This window comes from Rhinopithecus bieti, unplaced genomic scaffold (genome assembly GCF_001698545.2).
Source record: "Rhinopithecus bieti isolate Rb0 unplaced genomic scaffold, ASM169854v2 scaffold_1234, whole genome shotgun sequence".
NCBI classification, from domain to species: domain Eukaryota; kingdom Metazoa; phylum Chordata; class Mammalia; order Primates; family Cercopithecidae; genus Rhinopithecus; species Rhinopithecus bieti.
The window spans coordinates 819273-838539 of record NW_016803318.1 but is presented as its reverse complement, the minus strand read 5'-3'; the positions used below and the strand labels follow the sequence as shown (position 1 = coordinate 838539).

Genomic DNA, 19267 nt, shown 5'->3' with positions numbered 1-19267 from the left:
AGTATGAACAGTTAATTTTTTAAATTTAAAAACGTATTTATACTTGGTTATTTTAATACAGACAGCCTTTTAAAAGCCTTTTGCTATTAGTGCCAAATTCATTTCCAGAAATGTTCCTGTAGTACAGGGTGGCAAACTAAGACCCGAGGGCCAAATCTGTCCTGTGGCCTGTTTTTGTAGAGACTATGAGCTAAGAATGGTTTTTACATGTTCAAATGCTTAGGGAAAAAATCAACAGAATAACAATACTGCATCACATGTGAAAATTATATGAAATTCACATTTTAGCGTCCATAAATAAAGTATTTCTGAAGCAAAACTATGCTCATTCATTTACATATTGTCTGTGACTGCTTTCACCCGACAGTGGCAGAGCTGAGTAGTTGCAATAGAGACTGCATGGCCTGCAAATCCAAAAATATTTACAATCTGCCCTTTACAGAAATTGTTTACTGATCCCTGCTTTAGTATGTAATCCTACAAGCTGCATATGAAAGTGTTCAGTTGACCACATACATACTAACATTGAACGCTGGAATTTTTTTATTCTTTGTTAATTTGAGCAAGTCAACAAATATTTACCAAGTGTTTGCCATGGACCAGGCCCTCATGAAAAATACAATTAACTTAGCATTTCTTTGATTACGAGTTAGTATGAGTTTTTCCATAAGTTCATGAAATTTTTTTTGTATTCATATTCTGTGTATATGAAATATTTACATTTCAACTCAGGCATTTATATTTTTCATATCCCTTTGTATGAGCTCTTTATATACTAAGAATATTAATGTCTTTTCAGTCATTTGTTGAAATCATAGTTGTTGGAAATATTTTGCTTTTATTAGATTGTTTGCCATTTATTTATTTATTATTTATTTATTTACTTTTACTTTTTTTGAGATGGAGTCTTGCTCTGTTCCCCAGGCTGGAGTGCATGGGCACAATCTCGGCTCACTGCAACCTCCACTTCCCAGGTTCAAGTAATCCTCCCACCTCAGCCTCCCAAGTAGCTGGGATTATAAGCATGCACCACCATGCTCAGCTAATTTTTGTATTTTTGGTAGAGACGGGGTTTCACCATGTTGGCCAGGCTGGTCTCAAACTCCTGGCCTCAGGTCATCTGTCTACCTTGGCCTCCCAAAGTGCTGGAATTACAGGCGTGAGCCACTGTGCCCAGCCTAGGTCGTTTGCCTTTTAATTTTATGATTTTTTTTTTTTTTACACACAATTTTGCATTTGTATGTAGTCAAGTCTATACAATTTTTAAAAATTTTTGGCTGGGCGAGGTGGCTCACACCTGTAATCCCAGCACTTTGGGAGGCCAAGGTGGGCAGATCACCTGAGGTCAGGAGTTTGAGACCAGCCTGGCCAACATGGCAAAACCCCATCTCTGCTAAAAGTACAAAAATTAGCCAGGTGTGGTGGCTGGCGCTTATAATCATAATCCCAGCTACTCAGGAGGCTGAGGCAAGAGAATTGCTTGAACCAGGGAGGTGGAGGTTGCAGTCCGCTGAGAACGCGCCACTGCCCTCCCTCCAGCCTGAACGACGAGAGCGAGACTCTGTCTCAAAAAGAAGAAAATTTATTTTAAAAGTATCTTTCCCTGTCCCCAAGTTCAGATACAAATTCAGCTTTATAATTCTGTCATTTCTTTAATGGATTTCGTTTTTTTTTTTTTTTTTTTTTTTTGAGATGGAGTTTCACTCTTGTTGGGCCGCAGGCTGGAAGTGCAATGCCTGATCTCCCGGCTCACTGCAGCCCTCCTGGCTTTCCTGGGTTCAAGTGATTCTCCTGCCTCAAGCCTCCTGAGTAGCTGGGATTACAGGTGCACCACCATGCCCAGCTAATTTTGTATTTTTAGTAGAGACGGGGTTTTGCCATGTTGGTCAGGCTGGTCTTGAATTCCTGACCTTAGGTGATCTGCCCTCCTCGGCCTCCCAAAGTGCTGGGATTACAGGTGTGAGCCACCGTGCCAGGCCGGATTCATTTTTATGTTTGCCTCTTTCATCCCTCTGTAATTTTTTTTCTTCAACTCCGGCCTATAGAACCTCTGAAATTATTTGTTGTATGGTATGAGATGAGGATCTTAAAATTTCTTCCAGACAGTAGAAGAATTATTCCAACAGTATTTGTCGACTTATCTTTTTTTAAATCCACTTATCTGTGATGTCACCTTCATCAATTCCCAGTTATGTTCAATGGTGTGTGTATCTCTTATTTCTGTTGCTGATTCCTTGTGGATGTCCACCTTATTGTTCCTGATTAGGCCTACACAGAATACAGACCCTGGCAGGATTTTCAGATTTATATCTTGTGTGCACCTCCCAGGTACTACTCCTTTTCTACTGTAAATTTCAGTAGCATCTTTCCTTCGTTTGGTCAATTTGTCACGAATGAAGTAGAAGTTTAGCTCCTAAAGTACACAAATGGTAAGGAACCTTCCGACTAAACAAGAGATGAGGGCCAGGGCCAGCCCTTGCACATAGGTGAACCATGAACCTTGCTGCTCATTCATAACCACTCCAGGTGACAAAGACTTTAACTTTGTAACCTTGGAGGTTGGAGGTTTTTCTGGCCAAATAGCATCAACTGGCATAAAAAGAGCAAATATCCGGAAGGGGCTCCCAGAAGAGCTGTTACATGATGCACAGCCTCTAACCTTCTGTTAACAGCTCACCCCAACCCAACCTTGGTTCACAGTGGAGTTATTTCATTTACCAGGTGTGAAAATTGGATTTTACCACAGAGGAGGGGAGTTATTACCTATCAGGTCTGCTCTTTAGGGGAGCAGAGATTGTGGTGGGATTTATTAAAAGAGATTTGCTATGCATGGAACATATAATTAGAGATGTGTTCCTTTAAAACTGGATTTGCAATCTTTGTCATTTTAGGAGTGCAGTTTTTTGCTTTCTGTTTTTCTGACAGCCTTCTTTTCCATGTAGGTTGCACACATCCTACCTAGGATCTGAATATTTTATATGGCACCATTCTGCCAAGAGACGGACCTCAGGGGTGTGACATGTGACAAAGAGTACAGCTTGGGGGGATGGTGGGGACTGCCTGTAGTTTGGATGCTGATATTAGTCACACATGATGCTAAGGATGGGGAGGGGACGATAAAGCATTTTTCATATTAATTAATTGCTATGTAGTCCAGACCTCGGTTTCATAGAGGTATTAGGGTCATTCTGAGACCCTCTGATGAGGGTACTCTTGAAAATCGAGTTCAGATTTAATTACCTGTTGTTAAAGGCTATGTAAGACAGCCTCAAAGTTAGTACCTAGTTAACTACACCTGCTTTTAAAAAAGACACCTTGTTTATTATCATGGTGAACTGGGGGTGGCTGAATTTATTATTGTTTAGCATTTCTAGCACACTTTGTTCTTGCTGAGTGCTTCAAGCGTATTTATGTATGTATATTGGTTGCTCTTCGCAGCACTCCCAAGGGATGAGTGGGTGATAGGTTTTATTATCACCTGCTTTTCCAAGGAGTAAACAGAAGCTCCTAAGAGGAGAAGGGACTTGCCTGGGTTTATAGCTCAGAGCTCCTGCCACCTTGTTAGGGGATCCTCAACAAAATGGTGATAAATTCAGCCCGCTGTCAGCCCAGGAGTACCACCTGTGCTCCATCCTGTATCCCACTAACTACAGTGGGATGCAAAATAAAAACCATCACAAGTATTGACCTCTCTGTGCTTGGCACTGTATCTCTCAACTGATCACCTTCCCCATAAAGTCGCCTTATTAACTCTGCTTTTCTTTTAAAGGCTATGCTGTTTTCCCCACCACCCAGCTTAGCTCCCTGAAGTCATGTGTGACTCAGCCTTTCCACCCACTTCAGTTGCCCGGGGAGCCATGTAGATTCTGCCACCCAAATGTCTTACATTTGTCCCTTCTCCCTTCTTCCCCTCCCACTACCAAAATTCAGTCCTCATTACCCGCTACCTGGACTACTGTAATAGCGTTTAACTGGGTCTCTACACTTTCCATCCTAAGTTCTTCTGTCTGGTAAACCTTCCTCAAGTAAGGCTCTGATAAATGCCACTCTCCCACTGGGTCCTTTCTCAGGAACCTTCCCATTTAAGTGCAGATTTTTACCCTGCACTCAGAGGTCACTTTCCTTTTTGGCCTTCTCGCCCACTAAGCCACTGAACAACTTTACTGCGCATCAAGAGCTTGGCTAGCAGGCGCCTGCCGTGAGCGGTTCTGATTTGGCGGGTCTGCTCCGGGGCCAGGGCACCTGCCCTTAATAGGCCTCCATGTGATCCCAGTGCTCGGGACCCTCTGGACCACACACTGCTCTGGCAGGCTTTTCCCAAGCCCGGAGTCTTCAGCCCCTGTGCCCGGCTATGCTGTTCTTTTACCCTGAAACGCTCTCTCAGCCCCCTCTCCACCTGTTGAAATTTTTCTCATGCTTTAAGGCCCAGCTCAAATACCTCCTTCGTGAAGAATTTTCTGATTGTTCCAAATGGATAAGATGCAAACTCCTTAGCCTTAAATTTAAGATGCCCTGTTTTACAATTCCAGGCCCATCTCCTGCCTTCCTGCCTGGTTCCTCCACTATCGCTAAGCGCTCCCACCACACCGAAATGGTTCTCAGCATAGGCCCTTTACACATACTTCCGCCAGGAATGTGCTTCCTCTCTCTCTCTCTCTCTCTCTCTCTCTCTCTCTCTCTCTCTCTCTCCCCCCTCCCCCCCACCCAACCCCGTCTCTCCTAAACTTACCCTGCTAGATAGACTCGGCTCATATGGACTCGGCTCATATGTCACTTACTCAGTGCCACATTCATCAAACGACGGTCTTTCTAGACTCTTCCCCGCCCCCATAGCCGCTAAGTCACTCCCTCCTCTGTGCTTCCCCAGACTTTATACCCCCGAGAGAACCCAACGACAGTAGCTTACTTGTGGTTTATCTGTTTAACTTGAACACTAGGCAGTGAACTTGGCTCAGGCTGTGTTCTGAGGACCTAGCCCGGAGTCCACAGGCAGTCAGTCCTTCTAGAATGCATACATGAATGGATCTCTTGCTTCCCAGCCGCCCTCCTCCGGAACAGCCTTTGCTCTTTGCACCTCTGGCGTTGCATTTCTCTTCCTGTCTTTTTTGTACTTCCTTTACTCACCCTACTAGATTGCAAGCCCCCTTGAGGGGACAAACCTTGTGGGATTTTGCTCCCTATCCCCAAGTCTGGCTCCTTAATCATGGCAGGAGGTCAATAAACGTTTGTTTAATTGAGTTGTAGGATGTTGTGCCCAGCTAGCTGCTAAATAACCTCATTTAAGGGGTTAACTAATAACACTCTGAGAAGTTCTTCTCCTTAGGGGGCATTTGCATTTTAATGGGAATCTTAAAAACCCAAAGGAAATGTTCTCTAATGGTGGGATTTCAGGCCTTGTAGGGAGGCGTGTGTGTGTGTGTGTGTGTGTGTGTGTGTGTGTGTGTGTGTGTGTATGTGTGGTGTTTGATGGGGATTAGGGGAGAGTTCCTCCAGCCCAGTGGTGTTTCCACTTTTCTGTGCTATGGGCCCCCATGAGCAGTCTCGTGAAGCCTATGAACAGAATAATAATTTTAGACACATAAAATAAATTACTTAGGATTACAAAAATAGGTTATAATGAAATATAATGATCTAAATATTTAAAAAGTTAAGTTTGTGATACAGTAATATGTGCTTCTTTATTAGAGCATTAATTAAAAAGTCTACTGGCAGGTCTTATAATTATTGTACTGCCGTAGTGATGACTATAAACGATATTTGGGATATCTGTGATTCTGCTGGTTAAAACGTCATGAGCTGCTCATACCACCTTGATCTGTTGCCTGGATCCATAATTGAAGGAAATGATCATTTTCAACTAGAAGTTAATGGAAGCAAAGATGTATTTTTTTTCTCTATCCAAGTTCTAGCCTTAGTTTCCGTTGCGGACTCAAGGTTAAGAGGCTTGACTTAGCTGAACCCTCAATATGATGTGGGTGGTCCTGAAGCCAGTGCCATTTCGGACCCTAGGCTTCCTTTTCTACTCACCCCTACTTTGACCTTGAACTCTCAGATTCTTATTTTTTACCCTTTAACAAAAAAGGACAGTATACATTTACTTCATTTACAGAAATATGAAATAAGATGAAACAAAAAGGATTGTTTGGGTTCTCCCTCGATCGCCAAGGCATCAAGATGTCAGACTTTGGGAGGAAGAGAGGCTCACTAGTTTCCTAGCGTGTGGGAGCACCCCCTCCCAGAAGTACTATCGATGGGGTGGGGTGGGGCGAAGCCAGGAGGAGGAGGAGGGTTTTCCCCAAATTCAGAGGTGGGAAAGCAGTTGCAGAGTTTACCTGAGAGTCCCTGCTAGCTCTTTCTAAAGTCGGAAGCCAATATCGGGACCAAAGAGCACTGTTCTAGGGGTGGTCCAGCATGATAAGTGACTAAGTGAAATACTGCTTTTGAGACCCTGCACTCCCTAATGCTGATGTGATTTCTAATTTAGGTTAAAGTGTTTGTTCAGTTTTCTTTTTAAACTCAAAATACCGGGAATATATTCAACCCATTCCCAGTTATCTTTGTGTATTTTAGTCATTTAGAGGCAATTTTCCTCCAGACAGATTTACCCTACTGTTTGCCATGCCTTGGGGCTTATACCTCTGCTCTCAGTGGGTGCATGCTTAGAGGATATCAGTGAATTTTAACATTACCTGGACATGTTGTTATTAGGGTGAGCACCATATCAGCCCAGGCAAACCATCATCCCTGCTCCTAATGGTAGTGACACTGAAAGCTTTACCCTTGACATCTTCCTTTTCTCTTGCATACGTTTTCCTTTGGTGAGTTCATTCATTTTCCTGGCTTCAGCTCTCACCTCTGCACCTCCAGCCTGTCCTCTCACCTGGCAAGACATCTCCATTTTGGTGTTCAGTCACCCATAATTCTAAAACTCGACTCTCTTTCGTCTTTTACAAATCAGCTTCACTTTTCTAAAACACAGCTTTATTGAGGTATAATTTACAAACCATAAAATTTACCCATTTTAAGTGTATAATTTAATGATTTGTTTTGTAAATTTACAGTGTTGTGCAACCACCACTAAAATCCACTTTTAGAACATTTACTTTACCCCAAAAAGATCCCTATACTATCTGCAGTCGATCCCCATTCCCACCCCCACTAATCTGCTTTCCGTCTCTATAGATTTACATTTACAGGACATTTCATGTAAATGAAATCATACAATATGTAGTCTTTTGCATCTGGCTTCTTTTTTTTTTTTTTTTTTTTTTTTTTTTTTGAGACGGAGTCTCGCTCTGTCGCCCAGGCTGGAGTGCAGTGGCCGGATCTCAGCTCACTGCAAGCTCCGCCTCCCGGGTTCACGCCATTCTCCTGCCTCAGCCTCCCGAGTAGCTGGGACTACAGGCGCCCGCCAGGTCGCCCGGCTAGTTTTTTGTATTTTTAGTAGAGACGGGGTTTCACCATGTTAGCCAGGATGGTCTTGATCTCCTGACCTCGTGATCCACCCCTCTCGGCCTCCCAAAGTGCTGGGATTACAGGCTTGAGCCACCGCGCCCGGCCGCATCTGGCTTCTTTCAGGCTTCTTTTGCTTAGCAAAGAGGTTTTGAGGTACATCCATGTTGTAGTGTGTATCAGCAGTTGCTGAATAATATTTCGTTGTGTGGATAGCCTGCATTTTATTTAACCATTCATCAGTTGATGGACATTCAGATTGATTCCACTTTTTGGTTATTAGGAATAATACTGCTATGAACATTCACATACAGTTCTTTGTGTAGACATACATTTTTATTTCTCTCAGACACCTAGAAGTAGAATTTCTGAGTCACATGGTAAACTTACATTGAACTTTTTAAGAAACTGCTAAACTGTTTTTGAAGGCGACAATAGCATTTTACATTCCCACCAGCAATGCATGAAAGTGATAGTTTCTCCCCATTCTCACCAACACTTACCATTGTCTTTCTTTTTTATTGTAGCCATTCCTAGCTGATGTGTAGTGGTAGCTCACTGTAGAACAGTGTCATTTTTTATTTTATTTTTATAGGAATGAGATCTTGCCATCTTGCCCAAGCTGGTCTCTAACTCCTGGGCTCAAGCCATCCTCCTGCCTCAGCCTCCCAAAGTGCTAAGATTACCAGCATGAGCCACCAGCATGTTCTACCCAGTGTCATTTTTGAATTCGTCTCACTTCTGACCATACTGCCCCCACTTTCCACCAATTTTATGGCTAGAAAGCAAACACACTATTCTTCCTTCCGCTTACATTTACATGCTTCAGAAGTAAGCTGCTACAATCTTCTTCAGCTAGCACCTGAATTTCCTACTTCTTCATTTATCTTTACATTGCCCTACCTGGATCTGCATCATTTCACACCTGAATTTCTGCTGTTTTCTGGCTTCTCTCCTTGCCTGTCATAGCTCTTTCTTCAAATCTTCCTTCCTATAGCTGCAGATCAATGGTTAAAATAGTAACATGAAAAGAGCATGCATGGATATGGAATTGGGGGATCTGTGTTCTAGTTCAGGAATCACCACTCATCATCACGTGACCTTGAACTAGTCTCGTAACTTACCTGAGTCCAGCTCCTTCGTTAAGTTACTTAACCTCTCTGAGCCCCAGTTTCCTCATATGCAAATTAAGGATAATTGTAGAACCTTTCTTATAGAGTTGTTATATAATACATGCAAAGCCCTTAGCACAGTGCCCGGATGTATGAAGAACACTCAATCAGTGCTGGCAAATGTTGTTATTTTAATGATTATTATGACTATTATTGTTAATCATTATGATGGGCGCTATCTACTAGGCCTATCATATGGTTGTCATAAGGATCAAGTGTGGCTGTGAATATAAAAAATACTTTGAAAAATACCGTGCAAATTGCAATGGTGTTATTTTTACATGTTTTTTTCCCTTGCATAAGGAGAAAGGCAGTGCAGGATAGCAGCAAGAATACAGACTTTGCCATTAGCCTGGCATTCAAATCTGGACTGTGCTTTTTAACCGTTGCAAGGCTTGAACAAATCATTTACCCTCTCCATTTTGGTTTTCTCATCTGTAAAATGGGTATAATTATAAATCACATTGAGGTTAATGCTGTCAGATGGTGCCTATTCCACAGCCAGTATTCTGTAAACTGTAGCTTTTTAAAAAAAAACAAAAACTCAGTGTATTCTTCTTATATACTTTCTCTAAATTATATTCTTCATAATTAATTCCCACCTTATTTATCTATCTGTATTCCCCACTGATCCTAACACATACATTGAAGAGAGGCTATCATGTGGAAAGATTAAGCATTTTCACCTCAGGCTGACTTTGGCTTTAATCTCAGCTCCACCACTCTCTAGACACATGACTCCACACAGTTACCTTACCTTTTTAAGTATCTGGCCCCTCAACTGCAAAACAGTTGAGGGAGAGCAATTCATACCTCATGGGGTTATTGTGTATATAAATAAGATCATAGAAAGTCCTTAGAATAGTGCTTGGCACATGCACATACTAAATACTCAATAAACAGCAGCTGCCATTATGTTTGTTTCTAATCACCTTTACCACTATCGTTTTCTGATTCACTACCCCCACATAAGCTGTGCTCCTTTCAGTCTCTGGCTTGGCTCCTTGTCTCTCCCTCCTGGCCATCCTCCCCTCCTGGAACTGCCCAAATCGTGTTCTTCAAGGCCAGTTCGGCTTCTGATCCTTCACAAAATTATCACACACTACTCCAGATTCGAATCATTGCTTCTCGTCCGGCCCTCCCACTCCCCGGAAATCTGTCGTTTGTGCAGTGTCTGTAATTCTGTTTAGAAATTAATTATTAAACATATTCTGTTGTAGTTGTTTCCTCGACTGGACTGTAAGATTCTGGAGGAGGGGTATTTATTCAGCTTCCAATGAAGCTCTCATTCGGCTTACTTTGGCACTAGACACATAGTAGGTGCTTATTAATGCTTGACTGATAAACAATAACTAAGAAAGCAAACACATAAAAGTAATTGTGAGATTTTGCAAACAGGGGTTCCTTAACCACCTGGATAGTGCCCTCAATGACTGTGAATCAAGAGTGATCCTGAGCAGTGTTATTTCAAAACACCAGCACAGAGTAGAGAAAAGAGCAGTTGATGCAGAACACCCAAATCAAGGTCAGCACTGTTTAAGTTAGCAAAGCCTGTCTTTACTGGCACAGATGACCTTGTTTTTGTTTTCCTCATCACTTCTTGGCATCTCTCGCCAATCTCAATCACTTCCTCCAATCCCAGAGGACTTGCTGCCCTCAGAAAGCCCTCTGAGTATCTTTCCCTCTATCTTGAATTTCTGGGGAAAGTTCTCCAAGCTTCAAAATTCGCCTTTTCTTTCTTCCCCACAATATTCCCTCAGTGCAGTTAGCAGTTAAGGAGGATAGAGGTCTGGCCAGATAACTTATTAAAATGAAACAGGGCTAACCTTTTATTATGTTATCCCCCCAGGGGCTGGGCAAAGTGACATCTTAAATCCAAAGTATGAATTTCTAATGTCAGAATTTACAAGAGTGTGTCAGGAGAGTTGAGGAGATATCAGTTAAGCGAGGTTGGGTGTGAGAATGAGTGAGGTATTGAGGGGGTAGCCTTTCAGTGTCCCTAAAATCTCCCCACAGGCCAATTCCATTTTGGAAAATCCGGAGATGACCAAATGCAACAATAAGAACCAACATTTATCGGGCACTTAACTATGTGCTAGGCACTATTCCTACATGTCTACAGTCACTCATTTATTCCCACACTACTATGGGAGAAAAATACCTATTATCAGTACTCCACTTGATGGGGGAAAAAAAACCCTAGAGAGGTTAAGTAATTTTTCCAAGGTTATATAGCCTGCTCATGGCAGAGGTAGGATTCAAAATCAGGTGGTTTCCACCCAGAAGTGGGTTTTTGAATCACGCGTCTCCCCTTGTAAACATTCTGGGAAAACAGAGGAACAAACTTCATGAGAAACAAACCTAGATATTATCATTATTACCCTCACCATCATCATCACAGCAAACAAGGTGCTGTCCCTGTGTATGCAGGGCACTGCATGAGGTGCCCCACCGTATGCCTGAATCAACCTGACCCTCAGATTGCCTCAAGTGCTTCCACCTCTATGAAGTAGTTCTGCTCATGTCTTCTCCCTCAAATAATGTATCTCCTCTGATTGCCGATTTACTTTTTGCTTCTGCTCTGCCATTTATTTATTACCTTCTATCTTGCATTGTGGTTATTTATATACATTGTCACATTGCTGAGTCCTTTGCCTGGCTGACTCCTACGCATTCTCTAAGATTCCACTCAGGTCTTATTGCATACCCTGACTCTTCTGCCTGGACTAGATACCTCTCTTCTGTATGCCCAAACACTTGGCATTTATTCATATTATGCCACTTATTATAAGTGATTATAAGTGTTTACTTGTCAATATTTTTAACAAGCTACATCCCAGATCCCAACATCAGGGGAGTTAAGTTATACTTTTTTGAATCTTCAGTACTTTGCACAATACCCAGCACATGGTAGGCACTTAGTAAACTCTTTTTTTTTCTTATTAATGAATGAACCCTCCATACAAATCTGATTATATTTTGAAAACAGAATTGAATGTCGGATTCATTGTTTGTATCCCCCAAGCCCTGCACTTAGTAGTTGCTCAATAAATATTGCAATGAATAAATAATTGAAAAACAAAAGAGATGTGAGATTCTGCTCTTGGGATATGGGGAAGACTGGGACCTAGAGTAAATTTTGCATATCTAGGCTATATTTTAAGTTGATTATAATAAACATCTACCACTAAAATAGATGAGAAAGAAAACATTGTTTTTGACCAAAATTACTTGGCTACAAAAATATAGTTTAATATCCAAACCCAGGTCCATATGACTCTAAAACCAGTATTGTTTCTGTCATACAATATTGTTGAGAGTTTTTTTTTTTTATCTGTAATAATTGCCAGTTTATTCCTCTGGCTAAGAGATCCAGAGGTAATCTGAGGTTTACATTTCTTTTTTATTGTTCTTTCATCTAGAGTTTAGGTGCCCCCATTGCCCTCATAAGCTGGTTGCAAATTATTTGACTCTTACTTGTAAAAAAAATCCTTAATTCTTTTGTGTGTGAGACACGTGTTCACTAAAAGCACATATAAGCAAAAGAATAAAAAGAAGAAAACAAATAAAATTTCACATCACATAGAAATAAGCTTGGTTAAGTTTTTGATGTATGTTATATGGATGCATGTATACACACATGCACACACACAAAGTTTGGAATTTTATCCTATATATGTGAGCTGATATTAAATATGCTGCTTTGCCATAACCTGTTATGTTTTACTTTACAACATGGAATGAACACATTCCCATGCAAATGTGTGAAAGTTTCCAATTGAGAAATAGACCCGGAAAATGGGTCAAAATCCAAAATGCAAAGAGATGCTGGTACCAAGGAAACTACCTAAAACAAACTTTCATCAGATTATTAAAAGTAAAATGGAGGTCAAAGATACATCAGAAAATGCTAACAGAAAGCAAGCTTGGGCCAGATTTTAATATTGGGCAAAAATGAATTCAAGGCCTAAAGCACACAGGATAAGGACAGCTGTGTGAATGTCTTTGCTTCCAATGCATCATCACAAACTTGTTTCTTACTCTTCTTCTCTCTTCCCTAAGCTTTTCAAGCTCATCTACTCCTCTTATCATTTCTTCAGGGTTCAAAGGCCTAATGGGTGTGTCCTTTTTAAATCACTGGCCAGGCTGATTTGGCCCTCCTGCGGGGTTTCCTTCTGCCTCCTGGCTTACACCTTCTTCGGAAGGTTGAGGATTTCTTTCTGCTTCCTGTGGTACATCCTCCAAAGGGCGATCTTCCTCGGCCTTTGGCATGTTCTGTGGTTTTCCATCATTTTCTTCACAAGACTTTTGCATATTGAGTATTTTTTATTTCCTTTTTGAATAAATTAGTCCTGAAAGGATCTTGGGCAATTTTCTCCTTCTCCAGCAATAGGGAGCTGCTACAGGAAAACAGACCCTGGACTATAAGGCATATTGTTGAGATCTTAAGGTAGATAGAGGGGCCCTCATTGGGCCCAGCAGAACCAGCAGGGCTTAAATAATTAACAAGGAATAGACACTGCATGAACTATGTAAAAAATGGTGGTATATGTAAACCGCTTTTTAAAGAAAGATCTATCTGGCAAGAGCGTGTAGAATNTTTTTTATTTCCTTTTGAATAAATTAGTCCTGAAAGGATCTTGGGCAATTTTCTCCTTCTCCAGCAATAGGGAGCTGCTACAGGAAAACAGACCCTGGACTATAAGGCATATTGTTGAGATCTTAAGGTAGATAGAGGGGCCCTCATTGGGCCCAGCAGAACCAGCAGGGCTTAAATAATTAACAAGGAATAGACACTGCATGAACTATGTAAAAAATGGTGGTATATGTAAACCGCTTTTTAAAGAAAGATCTATCTGGCAAGAGCGTGTAGAATTGACTGATGAGGGGAGAGGCTGGAGGCAGGGATATCTATTGCAACAGTCCCATCTTGGAAACAGAAAACAAGAAATTGATTTAAGGAGGAATTTGTGGACACTGGTGATGAGAGGAGACAAAGACAGAAGATGTTGAGTCAGGATTACCACAAAGTTTTAAGTCTAAGTGAAAGATATAGGGAACTCAGAAGTGAGACTTAATCTTGACAGATGGTGAGTTTGCTTTTTGACATGTTAAGTCACTTTAGATGAGCAAGCTGAGTAGATAGAAATGCAGGATTAAGTTCAAGAGAGGCCTGAGCTAGACCTGTAGATGTGCTGGTCATAGTTAAAGTTCTTTAAACTTCAAAGAGATGATAGCTAAAGTTAGGAGAGTGAAATGACTTAGGGAAAATTGGAGAGAGACAAGATCAAAGAACCAACGACTTTAAAGAACATCCACAATTAGGAGACAATGGGAAGAATTTAAATCAATGAAGAAGGCAAAACTGTAATATCATCACATCTTGGAATTAACAACTTAAAAGAGATTCAGGGAGGAAAGGATATTCATTACATGAATTTGGCAATTAGGTTTGGCCATACTGGACAGAGTATTTTGGTAGAATGGTTGGGTTAATTACAGAGGAGGAAACACAATTGTTGTGGCAGAGAATGTAGGTTGCCCTCTGGATAAATTGGGAATTAAAAAAAAGGGGGGGAAAAGGGTACTAATGTAAGAAAAATTTTACTGAAGATTCTAAAGCAAAGAGTAAGAAGCCAATGGACGGGAGAAGAGTGAGCAAGGTCCTTCAGAGAGGTGAGATGAGATGATAAGGTTGGTCTTGCAGTGTAGAAAAAGTATGGATAGAATTTGGAATAATTGCTGTGGAAAATGATAGAGACAACAATGAGGATACATAAAAGGATTACAAAGTGGTAGTAAAGAAATTCAATGTCATCACCTTAATTTTGGTTGGGATCCATTTTATTGGCTTCGTGTTTTTTCTAGCAATATCTGGTTGACTAGATGTGGAAACAAGGAAGTGAAGGAACATCTTAGCATTGGGAATTTCCATGGCCAGAATGGTGGATGGTCAAGGATTCCATGGAGACAAAGTGGCCAGTGAGTGCAACCTGAATGCAAACCATAAAGGTGAAATCAAGGCTGAAATAGTTGGGTAGTAATTCTAGAGAAACTGGGAAGAGATTGATTGTGTGAGCTGGGAAGAGTCCAGTAGCACAGGCTGAAATCAGGAAAAACAACTGGAGGGCAAAATTCCTACGGAAATGTCTAGGAGAATTAAACAAAGTAGTAGAAACACCCAGAATTATTGTTGGGAAAGCAGTTATGAATAAGAAATGAGGCTGGGTTCAGTAGTTTATGCCTATAATCCCAACCCTTTGGTAGGCCAAGGCAGGAGGATTGCTTGAAGCTAGGAATTTGAGACCAGCCTGGGCAAACATAGGAGACTATCTCTAAATAATAAATTAGTGGAAATTGAGGAAGAAAAGGAAAGTGGGATTCTAAGAACTGATGTGAAGAACTGGTATGAAGATCAAGAGATTTGGAGAGAAATGGTTAAAGCATGTGGAACACGTAGATTGTCCTTTGGTAAGGCATGATGGACAATGGTTAAATAGGAAAAGTGGGAAAGGATCAGGATCATTATGTCAATCATTTAGGGCTCAGGAAATGAGAATGTCATAAAACCTGAATTTTAGAAGGTAATGAGAGTAGGAAGCACAACCATGTAGGTTTGAGGATGAAAACAAAGGGGAAGCATTGGTGGTAGGATCTGAATGTCACTTCAAAGCTTCATAATAATGGTGACTCTGATTCCCAAGTTGTGAAGAGCAGGTATGTGGTGACACAGAACAAGACTCAAGCTCTCATCGAATGCCAGGGGCCTCAAGTGAAGCTGCAGGAGGAAAGGGGGCGGGAAAATTGATTTCCACCTAACAAAGGAGACAATTAGTTTTAAATTTTCCAGCCAGGGATGAAGCTCTGGGACTCCCTCATTGACTTCAATAGACTGGTGAAAGGTAGGATAAGGAGATTTGTTTCTTTTTCCTAGGAAACCTAAATAAGAAATAATTTCCTGGCCATGTTATTACAGCACTGGGGCACAGCACTATGAAAGTCAAGAGATTAGATTGACTTTCTAATGGTTAGATGCTATTCCATTCTTACCCTTCATTTTCTTTTTTCTTTTTTCTTTTTTTTTTTTTTGAGACGGAGTCTCGCTCTGTCGCCCGGGCTGGAGTGCAGTGGCCCGATCTCAGCTCACTGCAAGCTCCGCCTCCCGGATTTACGCCATTCTCCTGCCTCAGCCTCCGGAGTAGCTGGGACTACAGGTGCCCGCCACCTCGCCCGGCTAGTTTTTTGTATTTTTTAGTAGAGACGGGGTTTCACCGTGTTAGCCAGGATGGTCTCAATCTCCTGACCTCGTGATCCGCCCGTCTGGGCCTCCCAAAGTGCTGGGATTACAGGCTTGAGCCACCGCGCCCGGCCTCTTACCCTTCATTTTCAATCATTAATGACTCTCTTGGTAGTATTCTTTTGAAGCTGAAATTCACCAGTTTTGGTGAACAATGAGGTAGATGAATTGGTAATATTAATAGTACAAGCAGCAGGAGCCCACCGACAAGCTGAGGGCTTTGACCAAGGCAAGAATTTGTTAAGCCTTCTCGTAACCCTGATACCAGCTGGCTGAGTGGGCTCAACCTTTCTTAGTCTTGGTTTCATCATTTCTAAGGTAGACTTTCATATTCTCTCCTACAATAATAAATATTGTTAGGAATGAACAATCATTGGAATTTAGAATACTGCCGTGGAGTCTTGGACTCAAATTCTAGTCCCTAAAACTGAGCATAATCTTGGCAAATCATTGAACTTCTATGCCTTAGCATTCTGTAAGACAGGATGGAATTCCTTCCAATCCTAAAATTTAGGTGTGAGTTTATCAAGAACTGAGGAAACAAAAGCACTTGTTGCCTCAACTTGAAAGTGGAGTTTACAGGTGGAAAAACTGGAGGCAAACCTAACATAAATGCTATGATTAGCTAAAGAACTAAGAAGTCAAACTTACATCATCTATGTTTGCAACACAGTGAGTGCTCATCATTATGAGAAGCAAATTTCAGTAAGTGAGAAAATCAAAACCAAGTCTCTTTAGCATCAAAATCCTTTATTTTTAGCAATTTTACCATTTGGGTAAAAAAATGATTTCTTATCTTAAAATTTCTAGAGTAGCAGTAACAGTTTGAAGCTTTTATTCATAGGATGCTTTTAAAAAAGCATTTCATTATCCATTAATGTTTATGTATATACAGTGTGTTAAATCCTTATACACCAAAATAGAATTCTTTCTCAAGTGAGATGAAAATGCATAGAAGGTAGAAAATTCAGAGGGCAAAAATTCTAGTAAAATAAACTATTTAATAGAATAAATTCTATTTTAAAACACATTTCTGTCCCATCCGCAATGTAGCTAAATTACCATTTCTATGGAACCTCTAACCTTTAGATTTCATGACTTTTAGCATGCTTAAATTCTCAATATTATTATTCTTTTACCCTAGTGTCGTATGTTTAATATTCATTTGTATTTTTCTTCTGATTCAATAATAATTTTGAAATTTGACACATATGGCTGCATGAGGGCTTAACGCTTAGTAAAATGGCTAAGACTTTCTTTTAACATGTGTATTATTGTTATTGAGTTTGTTTTGAGCTTGCTGAGCAGAGGTGATCTGGTCTGGGATTCCCCCCAGGCCAGAGCTTATTTTGGCAGTGGTTTTCTCATACAGATAAGTTCTGTGAGTTCCTTCTTTCCACCTCTTTCCACCTAACATGAGCAATCCCAAATGTTTCTTGCATATTCCTGATTTGGTTGTCTTTTCTTATACCATAAGAAAAGTCCGTTAGGTCCATACCTGACTTTTTCCTCCTCCCTTTTCTTACAAGGGTTCTTAGCTATGTTACATCAAATATTCTATGCCCCAAACTTAACAAAAGGCGTTTTAATTATTTTCTGTTTGGAATTCTTCAATTGATCTTGATATTGTTTATACCAACTATTGCCTTTCTTCTTTATTTAATTTATATCCTCAGTCATGACAGAAGACAAAGAGAAAATACCTTGCCACAGTTTTTCATAGGATCTAAGCAGGGGAGGCAGGGTATAGTAACTTACATTGACCAGTTAAAGAGTTTTAAATGATTTCTAAAGCAGATCAGCTTTATCATTTAGGGCTCTCTTGACCATCCTTTACAAGTAGCACCATTCCTTAAAAGGTTGCCCAAGGAAGGTTTCCTTTAGGAAGGGAAACCGACACATGAATAAGTACCCTGGTTAAAACCATGGGTGACAGAAGCAAGAGAAGACTTATCTCGTTCTCCTGGCCATATTGCCTCCATCTGTCTCCAGGGAGAACACGCAGTACACTCTAACATGGGCAGTCTTCACCTAACTGATTCAGAAGAGCTGCGGGGTCAGTGCACAGTTGCCAAAGCAGCTTACTTAGATCAAGACCCCACAAGGCACAAGCACAGAGGTGCAACAACAGTGTATTTTGGGGAGGGTGCAGAGCAGACAGATCTATAATAACAGTTGTTCACCGCAGCAACCAGGGCCACACAGATGAAGCAGGAATAGCCCGAATCTGAGCTTTGATTCAGCCACATGCTCTAACCATGATGCCGTCATTTTATCCTTCTGAGAAAAAGTGTAATTTAATGGGCTACCCTCTCACGACAGCGCCGGGATCCTCGGGCTCTGAGCCCTCCAGAGCAGAGATCTTCCGCAAAATTAGGGGAGCTACCGCGGCTGTGAAGCGACGTTAGGTCCTGGACAGAGATCCCCTCTGTGGGCACCAGGCAGCGATGCCTGAGCCAGGCTGGGCCAGGCCTGATGTGAAAGGAGACCCGGCACCCCCGGCGCATCAGCGGGACTCCTGCACTTCGCAGAGGGTGGAGGAGAGCGCAGTCCCGGGCAGGGTTGCTCCCCTGCGAGGGGAGAAAGCCGGCCATGGCCCAGGCGGTGCAGACTCAGGGGTGGAGAGACGGGACCAGAAAGCAGGGTGGAACTGCGTCCCGGAGGTGTGAGGAGGTGGCCTTGAAGGTTGAGGGCTAGGCCGGGACCTGGGCGGCAGGGAAGAGTGAGGGAAAGACCGGCTCTTCAATTCGTTTCTGTCAAAAATGGCCAAATTCCACGCTGCCCTTCCCCCTCCGCGCCTTTCCTAGCCCCGCTCGGTTGCTCCCAGGGCTGCGCGAGGCGGCGGGGAGGTCCGGGAGAGTGCGCGCGTGGGGAGGAAGGCACGGGAAGAGGAGACCCTCCCGGGCCGCACCTCCCGCCCCGCCGGCCCCTCGGGAGGCTCTGGAGTTGGGGACTAGAGCTCTGCCGCTTTAAGCTGGGGAGTGGGCGTCCCCTCCGGCCGGGTGACGGTCTGGGGTGGGCCCTGGCGGGCGTGCCTATGCAAACCAGGAGGTGGTGCCGGCGGTGGGCGGGCCCGTAGTAAAATATCGGGGGCGGGGCGGCGGGAGGCGCGGCTGCCTGGTGGGCGGGGCCCTGCTGGAAGGTGGGGGCGGGAGGAGGCCGCGGCTGGTTGGTACCATCGCGCGCGTCCGGGGAGGGGGACGAGCGACTTTCCCTGGAGGGGCGGGCCCTTCCCGGTGGCGGGGCCGGACGCTGAGGCGGGGCGGGGCGGTCCCGGTTCCCTGCGGGCGGGACGTCGGGCCGGGGGGAGGGGGCATCCTCCGCTCGCGTCCGAGGCGGGGCCGGC

At 42.6% G+C, this 19267-nt stretch overlaps 2 protein-coding genes across 6 annotated transcripts in view; one reads left to right on the top strand and one right to left on the bottom strand.

Moving 5' to 3' along the window:
- Positions 1-19267, top strand: part of BCL9 (BCL9 transcription coactivator) — a 90372-nt gene that overhangs the window by 44745 nt on the left and 26360 nt on the right. The window lies entirely within an intron of this gene.
- TCEAL8 (transcription elongation factor A like 8) lies at positions 11945-13049 on the bottom strand. Its single transcript, XM_017875193.1, is given in 1 exon segment — positions 11945-13049. A coding segment is annotated over 1 exon segment (354 nt). The 5' UTR covers positions 12939-13049; the 3' UTR covers positions 11945-12584.